The sequence below is a fragment of the Poromitra crassiceps genome (genome assembly GCF_964638095.1).
Source record: "Poromitra crassiceps genome assembly, chromosome: 16".
NCBI lineage: Eukaryota > Metazoa > Chordata > Actinopteri > Beryciformes > Melamphaidae > Poromitra > Poromitra crassiceps.
In genome coordinates this window covers 27,041,795-27,052,174 of record NC_139645.1, presented here as the reverse complement: position 1 = coordinate 27,052,174, position 10,380 = coordinate 27,041,795, and the positions used below count along the sequence as shown (strand labels likewise).

Below are 10,380 nucleotides of genomic sequence, written 5' to 3'. Positions count from 1 at the left end.
ATGTGTAAAACTTAAATTGCTCCGACCAGCATCTGCATTTCAATACTGAGTTTCAGTACTAGGCTATAAAATATTTTAATATCGTGACACACATTTAGTGTAAATTAGGCTACTATTACACACCAAAAATAATAGTTGAAAAATATGTTGATTTCCAGCCAAATATGGCCGTATTTACAGTTAAGGAGAGAGAGTTTGGCTATACGCACATCGTCGACGGGTGCTGGATTAAAAGTAGAGCATTTAAAGGAAGTAGGTCCGCACACCAGAACTCCGTTCTTTTGACTTTATTTGATAAAAAGGAACAACGTTTCAATCAACCAGTGATTTTCATCAGGTTCATGAATTTACAGTTAAGACAACTTCTGATTCATAGACATTGAGGATTTTGAACACACGAGAAAATGGATCTTGGTGGGAATTGAACCCGGGTCCCCCGATTGAGAGGCAAAACACTTAACCACTGGACTACATGTATGCCACAAAATATAATGGAGTATACGTAGACATTTAAACTGAACACAAAATACTTTTCTTAAGTTATTAGAAACAAAATAATCTATCGTTTGTTGGTGTCGGGGTCAATTGTCACGCAGCGTTACAGTTGCCCCAATATATCATATGTCATAGAATGGTCATCAAAACTAGATAGATACCTCAAAAATGAGTCTTGTCATAAAAACCTTGAGAAGTATGAGACATCAGTTTGTCTTTGTCAGGCGGAGTGGGATCATCACAGACCATAATGAGTTTCACGGTTCTATCTCCTTTCTGATTGGTGCAATTTGAGATGTTACATTTGCCCCTTGTTACAATTGCCCCCCGGTCTCCCTTCTCAGCATATCACAGAGGGAAGATGTGAACTTTCAACCCATTATATTCATGACCACCTTGATTTGATCTGTTTATTTGTTCTCTGTGCTGCAGTCATGTCTTCATGTCTTCATGTGTGTGGCTATAGCAACCCAGACTCCCATGCTATTAATCAGCTGTTCCTGTGTGTTGCTTTTCCCCCCTCAGGAGTGCTGCAGGCATGAGGAGGCCGCCGACAGGCTACAGTCGCTCATGTGAATAATCAATTCAGAAATTAGTGAACATTAAAATAGCTTCTATTATAAGCCACCCCTCCATCCTCTGTCTTTGAATAAATAAGACAAATTGAATAGTCAGGACTGGAACTGCAACAGCTATCTACGTTATTTCTTGAAGGCTGGCTCGATGGCTCAGTCAGGTGTAAAAAGGAAACTTGTCTTGACTGCAAAAGGAATGAATCTTGTGTTTTGATGGACAGTTGTAATATTGTGCCTCAGCTCTCAACCTGAAAGGCTTACAGGTTTAGGGGCACTGGACTTCTACAAAAGGATTCACCTGTCTGTGTTTTTGAAATGAGATGAGGGAGGCACCTGGCAATGACTCCTTAATGATTCCCAATGTTCTTGTGTTTTTGCTCACCAGGTCTGTTGTCCGTCTTGCAGCCAGTCTCTTAACTAAGCTAGTGGACAGCCTTGCACCCAGTATTACTAGTGTTTTAGTGCATGGCAAGCAGGTAAGTGGACACAGACAGCACAGAGGCCTAAGTATTGCAACTGTCCCTTTTGTAGAATCACTGTAATATCAAATGCATATGCGGACGAATGACATGTGGCGACATGATTTTAATGTTCACTGATTATTAGGGGTGGGGGAAAAAATCGATTCACCTAAGTATCGCGATTTTTAATGTCACGATTTTTTGGATCGATCTTTTATTCCAGAATCGATCATCGCAATTTTTTTTTTTTTTTTTTTTTTTTTTTTTTTTTTTTTTTTTTTGGTGCTTGCAGTCAGGCCACTCACTGAACAGCAGGCCAGGCGCCGCCTACTGGTTTACTAGTGGTTTTATTACTTTATTAGTTAGTCTGAAGTAATAATTACACTTCAGGGTTAAAATGGGTGCATCTCATTGTAAAATTGGACTTCAAACGGCCCAAATCTGGCTTCAAACGGCCCAAATTTCACGCGCGTTGGCCCATATCGGCCTGGCCTGCTTGGTATCTAATGCCCGGCCTGAATTATGATCCCAGTCCGCCCCTGTTTTTAACTATATCGCCCAGCCCTACTCATGATATATAATATACAGTCTCTATCTCTAGTGTATGATTCAACTTTTCCCATGTTCTAATCTAGTGTAAAAAAGCAAACAAACTGAAAAAATAAAAGAAAAAAATAAACAAAAATCGCAATAAATCGTAATATCGAATCGCAATAATCGTAGAATCGCAATACTTAAGAATCGCAATATAAATCGAATCGGCACCCAAGAATCGTGATAGTATCGAATCGGGAGATAAGTGAATCGCCACAGCCCTACTGATTATGTCAAAACCAAATTGGAGATAATATTGGAACATCGTTATAAGCTCCTCATGCTATCATCCTATGGGAATTGCTTACGTCCATTGTGTGTGTGTGTGTGTGTCTAAGCTGTAGTTGTAACCAGTGTTGGACAAGTTACTTTCAAAATGTAATATACTACATATTACTAGTTACTTTCATTTGAAAGTAATCAGTCACTTTACCATATTACTTTACAATATTACTGTCTGTCTAGAGTAACTCGGTAACTTTTGCATTACTTTCACCAAAATAGCAACAGTAGAATGACATCGGAACCATCCCAAAAAATAATTTAAACTGGCTTGAAGTCAGTGCATGTAAACCCTCCAAAATTCTCAGTGTTATCCCTTTCCTTTGTTATTGTCATCTGTTAGTGGTATTTGACGTCTGAGTTTCACTGCATCCTTTCATTCCTGTCAAGTGCTACTCAGAGATTAGCCACCTCTCAAGAGCGTCGCTTATCTGGACTCATTTTTGAGCCTCCTGAAGACTTTGAGGCATTTCATTATGCTGAAGTAGCTCAAGGTGTGAATCTGCATATAGATTGCGTGCCGGAGGGAATACTCTTCTCCACAAGATTGGAAAAGCTGATTTAGAATTGGAGACGCATGTCTCCTCCTGCACACAATAGAGATGCATGTGTCCTCCTGCACACAATAGAGACGCATGTCTCCTCCTGCACACAATAGCAGCTCAGTTGGAAGATTAAGAGGCATCACCCCTATTTATGTTAACTGGGAAAAGGAATTGTGACTAGCTCAGAGTATATTACCTGTAGATATTAAAACTTAATAATATAGAGTGTATTACCTGTAGATATTAAAACTTAATAATATAGTGTATTACCTGTAGATATTAAAACTTAATAATATAGATATTAAAACTTAATAATATAGAGTGTATTACCTTTAGATATTAAAACTGAATAATATATAGTATATTACCTGTATATATTAAAACATAATAATATAGACTATAGTACCTGTATATATTAAAACCTAATAATATAGACTATAGTACCTGTATATATTAACACTTAATAATATAGAGTATATTACATAATAATATAGAGTATATTACCTGTAGATATTAAAACTTAATAATATAGAGTCTATTACCTTTAGATATTACAACTTAATAATATAGACTATATTTCCTGTATATATTAAAACTTAATAATATAGACTATATTACCTGTATATATTAAAACTTAATAATATAGACTATATTACCTGTATATATTAAAACTTAATAATATAGACTATATTACCTGTATATATTAAAACTTAATAATATAGACTATATTACCTGTATATATTAAAACTTAATAATATAGACTATACTACTTGATATATTACCTGCCGCATAAACTAACCCTGCTTAATAAGCATTCATTAACCCTTAGTTAATGTATAATACTAACCATTAACTAACACTAAACTATTCAATATGTATAAATTAATACCTTAGTTAACATGAACACATGAATAGTTGATTTCTCTACTGTTGACAAAATGTGATATTGTAAGTCGCTTTGGATAAAAGCATCTGCTAAATGATGTAACGTAATGTAATGTAATGTAACACCATGAGTAAATGATTACTACACATTAGTTAACTGTTAATTAAGGGTCCGTTAACCCTTAATTAATGACCCTTATTATAAAGTGTTACCGGTACGTCTAGGAATTGTGTGTTTGTACACGCATGCATCCACATGTGTGCTTGTGTGTGTGTGTGTGTGTGTGTGCGCGGCTGCGTGTGTCTATGTGCCAGGTGACCCTGGGTCTGTTCGGGCAGGAGGAGGAGGTGATCTCTAACCCCCTCTCTCCAGGAGTGATAGCGGGCATCATGTACCGGCGCTGCGCCCCTCAGGGCGGAGAGCGCGAGGCCGTGCTGCAGCAGGAACTCATCATCCACATCGGCTGGATCATCTCCAACAACCCCCAGCTGTTCAGCGGCATGCTGAAGATCCGAGTCGGGTAGGAGGGAGCGCGTGGGTTTGGAGGCCGAGGGGCATGGTGCTTATCAGATAGCTGAACTGCTGGCTGTCACGGGTTTGGGTGTGATAGGAGTGGACCCAAGTGCAGACACACAAACACTTGACTTGATGCATGAAGAGAAGACTTGAAACTCGACTTGGGTTGTGGTGACTTGGGATTTGACTCTGACTGATACTTTGATGACTTGAAAAGGTTTCTAAATGATACTTGATACTGGACTCTTGACTTGTTCAGACTGGGCTTGCTGTTCTACCTTTACTTGAGACTTGACATTAATGACATGGACTTGACTTGGTAATCTACATGTAGACTTGAGACTTGACATTAATCACATGGACTTGACTTGGTAATCTACATGTAGACTTGGGACTTCAAGACTTGACACATTTTTCTTCTCGCCAATTCTCAATGGCTTCCTTGCTTTGCTCGGGAGTACAAAAAAACTTTAATAGGCGATTTTTTACATTTGTTGTCTGCGCAGCCCACCACACAACAGCTTTTAGCTATGTTTAATTCAAGGAAAATGACGCTGGTGTGTGGAAGTGAATGGAGAACTTTCCCCCATGATGGGCGTGGCCTATTTCATGCAGTGTCTCTATTCACCTTATTCACCATGCCCACTTTTTCTCTCTTCCGCGTTACACGCAATTGTATTTGTTATTCCGGTTCAGCGCTAGTTGGCGGCCAATTTCAAAACAAAACGTCACTATAATAATGAATGAAGTTTGGCAACATTCAGAATTAAGCTACAATGCGGCCAACTTCAGTTACATGTTCATAGCGTTACTGCTGCGAGGAGCCGATGGCTGTATCCGGTCAGCATTTAACATTAGTTACAAAAGCACGTCGACAGTGTTTTCTCACTGCCAGTAGCCTACAGTAGGGTTTGACAGATAGCTAGTCCGACCGGTGTCAGCACAGCCAGCGCTCCCAGTCCTCGCTGCTCGTTAAATATTTCCAAATAGGCGTTATTCTGATAAACTGGTCGCATATATGTTACGTTCACACCCGAAAAATATTCAAACTTTAAAACAGTTCGGAAAGACAATTACAAAATCACGTGATGCAGAAGTGTCCTTGTATGGGCAAAGAATAAGGTGAATAGTGTAGAAAATAGAGAAAGAGAAAGAGACGTGTTCTGTCCAAGCTTGTGAGCGACAGTGTGTGTACTTCAGTGTGTGTACTTCAGTGTGTATGTGTGTGTGTGGGGGGGTCTCCAGGTGGATCGTCCAGGCAATGAAACATGAGCTGAAGATCCGGGCAGGAGACCTGCCGCCTCAGGACATCTACCAGCTGTCCCCCGGAGACATCAAACAGCTGCTGCTGGACGTCCTGCAGCCACAGCACACAGACAGGTACTCTACAACATTGCTTCCCAAACTGTGGTCGCGGGGCTCCGCCTGGTGGTCCGCCAGAGAATAGCAATTTTTTTTCTTTTTTCTTTTACAGACAACAGTTTTTACATACACATTAACCCTGAGCAGTTGTCGGATTGGGCCGATTTTCGGAAATATTGCGATATTTGGGAAACATCACAATTTTGAACATTTACTTTCAGAGGCTGCAACAGGCTCAGTTTTAAAGCCAGAGTGAAGTTTCTGGTATCATATGAAACTAGAAGACTTAAGGAATCGATTGGTGCCAACCATGTCATGCTAGCTTGTCAGGAATGTAGCTAAATAACATTCCAAAGTTAGGCTACATTTTTGCGAGGGAATTCTTTTTTCTTCCAAAGGGTTCCTCTTTTTCACAGCCTAATGTTGGCAGGTGTGTGTGTGTGTGTGTGTGTGTGTGTGTGTGTGTGTGTGTGTGTCCGTTTTGAACTAGCTAGTAGCCTTATATTGTTATTTAGCCTTTCTGCTGCTATTGCACGGTTAAATCAGCAAATTTTATTTTATGGGTGGGGGGGGGGGGGGTGGTATAGTAGAAGTGGTCCCTGGAAAATTTGGTTTGGTCGGAAAAGTTTGGGAACCCCTGGTCTCTCCCCAGGTCTTAGTCTAAGAGTTGATTGAAGGTTATTGCCCTGGTCTCTCCCCAGGTCTTGGTTGAAGGTTATTGCCCTGGTCTCTCCCCAGGTCTTGGTTGAACAGGCGTCAGATCGACGGCTCACTGAACCGGACCCCTCTGGGTTTCTACGACCGCGTGTGGCAGATCCTGGAGAGAACGCCCCATGGTCTCATGGTGTCTGAGGCCCACCTCCCACAGGTACCTGCCTCCTCTCACACTACTGCTGCACGTCTAGGCTGGATGCTGTGTGGCTGTATTGGCAGCTAGGGGAATAACCACCAATATAACACAGGATTTATTCAGTCACAGTCACATTATGTGAGTTTTGGGGGCACGGTTGAGCAGTGGTAGCACTCACCTGGCCTCACAGAGTTTGTGTGTTGTCCCCGTGCTCCCCTGGGGTTTCCTCTATATAACCCCCCACTAAAAACATGCAGAAGGTGGTCGTCTGACCAGCGGGGGTTGGAAGAAGTTGGCCCCCGGGCGCTTCACTGCAACTGCCCACCGCCTCTCGTTGGCCATTGTGGCTTTGTTTACTACTAACTTGGTAACATGCTTGAATCTAGAAGAGTGGAACAAGTTAGGATCCACAGACAGTAGATCTGTTCCTAACAATACTCAAGTGTGAATCTCTTAGCCCATGGCTGAAGTTATCCCAATGTGTCATGTGAAATTATTAATTTAGTCACCATCAAAACTTAAATTCAGTCAGACATTGATGAGAGGCATCACTCCATCTAGTAGCTACGCCATCAAAACAATTTACCAGACTTTTGATTTTCTTTACTGACTAATGAATAGGAATTCAGTTCCATTCTAAATGAATGGAACGTCTCCCCCCCCCCCCCAAAGTGCTACATACATATAAATGAATTCAGATTCAGCCTATTGATGATGCATTCACCTCATGAATCATGACACACTGCTGCCCCCTATGTGAAAATACATACGCCGCATTTAATAATAAAAAGTATTGGTATCATTATATCGATGATTTGGATCCCTATATTACTTGGTATCAGATCGAAGCCAAATGTTGCAGTATCGCCCACCCTTAGTAAACACTGCTGTCAGAGAATGTGTTAACATCGTTTCATGTCTTGCTTTGGCAGCAACCGACCCTGTCTGACATGACCATGTATGAGATGAACTTCTCCCTGCTGGTGGAGGACACCTTGAAGAACATTGTCCTGCCCGAGTACAGACAGATCATTGTGGAGGTACAGTAATAATACATCTATTCAGCAGCACCACCATAGACTACTGAGAGAGAGGAAATTCAATTAAAGTCCAAAGGGGAAAAAAAACTTTTCAAATCAAAGTGAGTGGGTCTGGATTTGTACTTGACATGACATTGGCATTATTCTCTTTATTATTATTCTGTCACTACTCAAAAGTTATTTTTTCACTGGTTGCCTATTAAGTTTGATATTGATTTGAAGAATTTGCAGGTCACTTTAAAAGCATTGTTTATTCTGACTAAACCCAATCTATATCACAGTTTTTAACCCTGTATGATCCAGTTTGTAGCCTTAAGGTGACCAGGCTAAGAGCTTAGTTTTTAACCCTGTATGGTCCAGTTTGTAGGCTTAAGGTGACCAGGCTAAGAGCTTAGTTTTTAACCCTGTATGGTCCAGTTTGTAGGCTTAAGGTGACCAGGCTAAGAGCTTAGTTTTTAACCCTGTATGGTCCAGTTTGTAGGCTTAAGGTGACCAGGCTAAGAGCTTAGTTTTTAACCCTGTATGGTCCAGTTTGTAGGCTTAAGGTGACCAGGCTAAGAGCTTAGTTTTTAACCCTGTATGGTCCAGTTTGTAGCCTTAAGGTGACCAGGCTAAGAGCTTAGTTTTTAACCCTGTATGGTCCAGTTTGTAGGCTTAAGGTGACCAGGCTAAGAGCTTAGTTTTTAACCCTGTATGGTCCAGTTTGTAGCCTTAAGGTGACCAGGCTAAGAGCTTAGTTTTTAACCCTGTATGATACAGTTTGTAGCCTTAAGGTGACCAGGCTAAGAGCTTAGTTTTTAACCCTGTATGGTCCAGTTTGTAGCCTTAAGGTGACCAGGCTAAGAGCTTAGTTTTTAACCCTGTATGGTCCAGTTTGCAGCCTTAAGGTGACCAGGCTAAGAGCTTAGTTTTTAACCCTGTATGATCCAGTTTGTAGCCTTAAGGTGACCAGGGTAAGAGCTTAGTTTTTAACCCTGTATGATCCAGTTTGTAGTCTTAAGGTGACCAGGCTAAGGGCTTACAGTAGGCTAGCAGAATCATCTATCACTTTCTTTCTATCTCACAGTTTCATCTATTAATCCACTTGTTGTAGACTTTCTTGTCTTTAGTCTTTTATCCTATTACATTTGACTACGGTAGTTACTTTACCCATGATTCTTACCTTGTGGTGCCTTCTTCTAATAATACCTCATAAACTGATGTTATTATTTTATGATCTGTGCCTCAAATCTGGCCAATAACTCATTGGAATATATATATTTTTTTTTACCCCTTAAATTCCTTGGCTCATATTGTTTTTTTTATTTCGGTCATAATAGTTTTTACACCATTTTGGAAGAGCTGTTTGTTAACTGTTTCGTCCACAAAGTTGATCATATGTCAAAAATGTATTGCATGCTAATTGCTAATGGCAGTGGAGCAAAATTCCCAAAATGCTTCATGGTAGAGCAACCAAACTTCACGTACATATTTGCGATGGAGCCCAGTGTGACAGGCCATACTACGCACTCTATAGCACCACTATCAACCATTCGTTTGTGACACACAACAGAATGTGTTGCTGAAGACACACAAACAGGAGGGGAGACATATGTTCTAATTACTTAATGCTAGACCATTCTGGCAAGTTGGGTCCCAAAGTGCATCAGACCACATTTGCTCATGCTGAATAGCACCACCATCAGGACAAATTGTCTTATTTCTTTTCTTCAAATAGCAAAACGTTAGACAGTTGCACTGCAGCAGGACTTCCCCTGAAATGTGTCACCGACCGCCTTGTCTCCTCTTCCCTGTGTGAGTAGCTGCTGATGGTGGTGTCCATAGTGCTGGAGAGAAATCCTGAGCTGGAGTTCGGCGAGAAAGTGGATCTGGATGGTCTGGTGAAGGAAGCCTTCAACGACTTCCAGAGGGATCGCAGTCACTTGCAGGGCATAGAGAAACAGGTATGACGTGTCATCTAGATCCTAATCTCTCATCTCAGTCTCATCTCCTTTCTAAATTAATGTGCTAACAAGCTTTGAGATTCGATTTTAAAAATGAATAGCGCTTTGTGAGATTTCGTCTATACTTTTGCGTTGCGATAGACATAATATAACCATGATAGAATATTTTTTGTTACAGTATCCAATTTAAAAAGAAATCTCATAGCAGCAGAATTGTTATACGGTTATATGATAATAGCATTATTAACAATTTTCACATCGTTGAGGACACTTCACATAGTACATCTCTCCATCTGTCCATCCTCAGGATAACATGGAGGCGTTCTACAACACCCCGCCGGTGGGGAAGAGAGGCACCTCCAGCTACCTGACCAAGGCCGTCATGATCCAGTTACTGCGAGGAGACGTGAAGCCCTGCAAGGACGACCCGTGCTCCGTTAGCTAGATTCAAAGCACTTTGGCCGGCTATCTCCAGGCACCTTCAACCCCCGACCCTCACCTGTCATAAAAATGTCATGGTAAAGTTGCCCCGGCGAGGATGATCATTTCCCCATTTAGATGTACTCATAAAATAAGCTTCAACCTCTCCTGTCCCCTCCCCGCAGGACAATCCTTACTGTATTTCCCCTGGGACTTTCGCAATGGCATCAATACCTGATTATAGAGCGAGATATCTGTCGAAAGAGTTGAACCTGTTATGACCTCCTAGACCTAGAACTCACTCCCACCTTGACCCCAACCCTGATAGCCTGGCTCCTTTGTAACCTTATAAGCTGTAACTGTATATATCCAATCACCAGCGATACCTGTTACATAGAGGATACAGATATA

The 10,380-nt window shown here is 41.0% G+C and overlaps 1 protein-coding gene across 1 annotated transcript in view; it reads left to right on the top strand.

The window, feature by feature from the left end:
- The window catches only part of LOC310791550 (phosphorylase b kinase regulatory subunit beta-like), a gene marked incomplete at its 5' end in the record, with an annotated part of 30,658 nt that extends 20,583 nt beyond the window's left edge, over positions 1-10,075 (top strand). The window contains 7 exons of the mRNA XM_083653222.1: positions 1,456-1,546; positions 4,153-4,358; positions 5,600-5,734; positions 6,455-6,584; positions 7,499-7,606; positions 9,409-9,549; positions 9,857-10,075. Of these exons, the coding sequence (XP_083509348.1) occupies positions 1,456-1,546; positions 4,153-4,358; positions 5,600-5,734; positions 6,455-6,584; positions 7,499-7,606; positions 9,409-9,549; positions 9,857-9,994 (949 nt within the window). The 3' untranslated portion in view covers positions 9,995-10,075. The remainder of the gene's footprint in view (positions 1-1,455; positions 1,547-4,152; positions 4,359-5,599; positions 5,735-6,454; positions 6,585-7,498; positions 7,607-9,408; positions 9,550-9,856) is intronic.
- Positions 10,076-10,380: the final 305 nt, after the last annotated feature.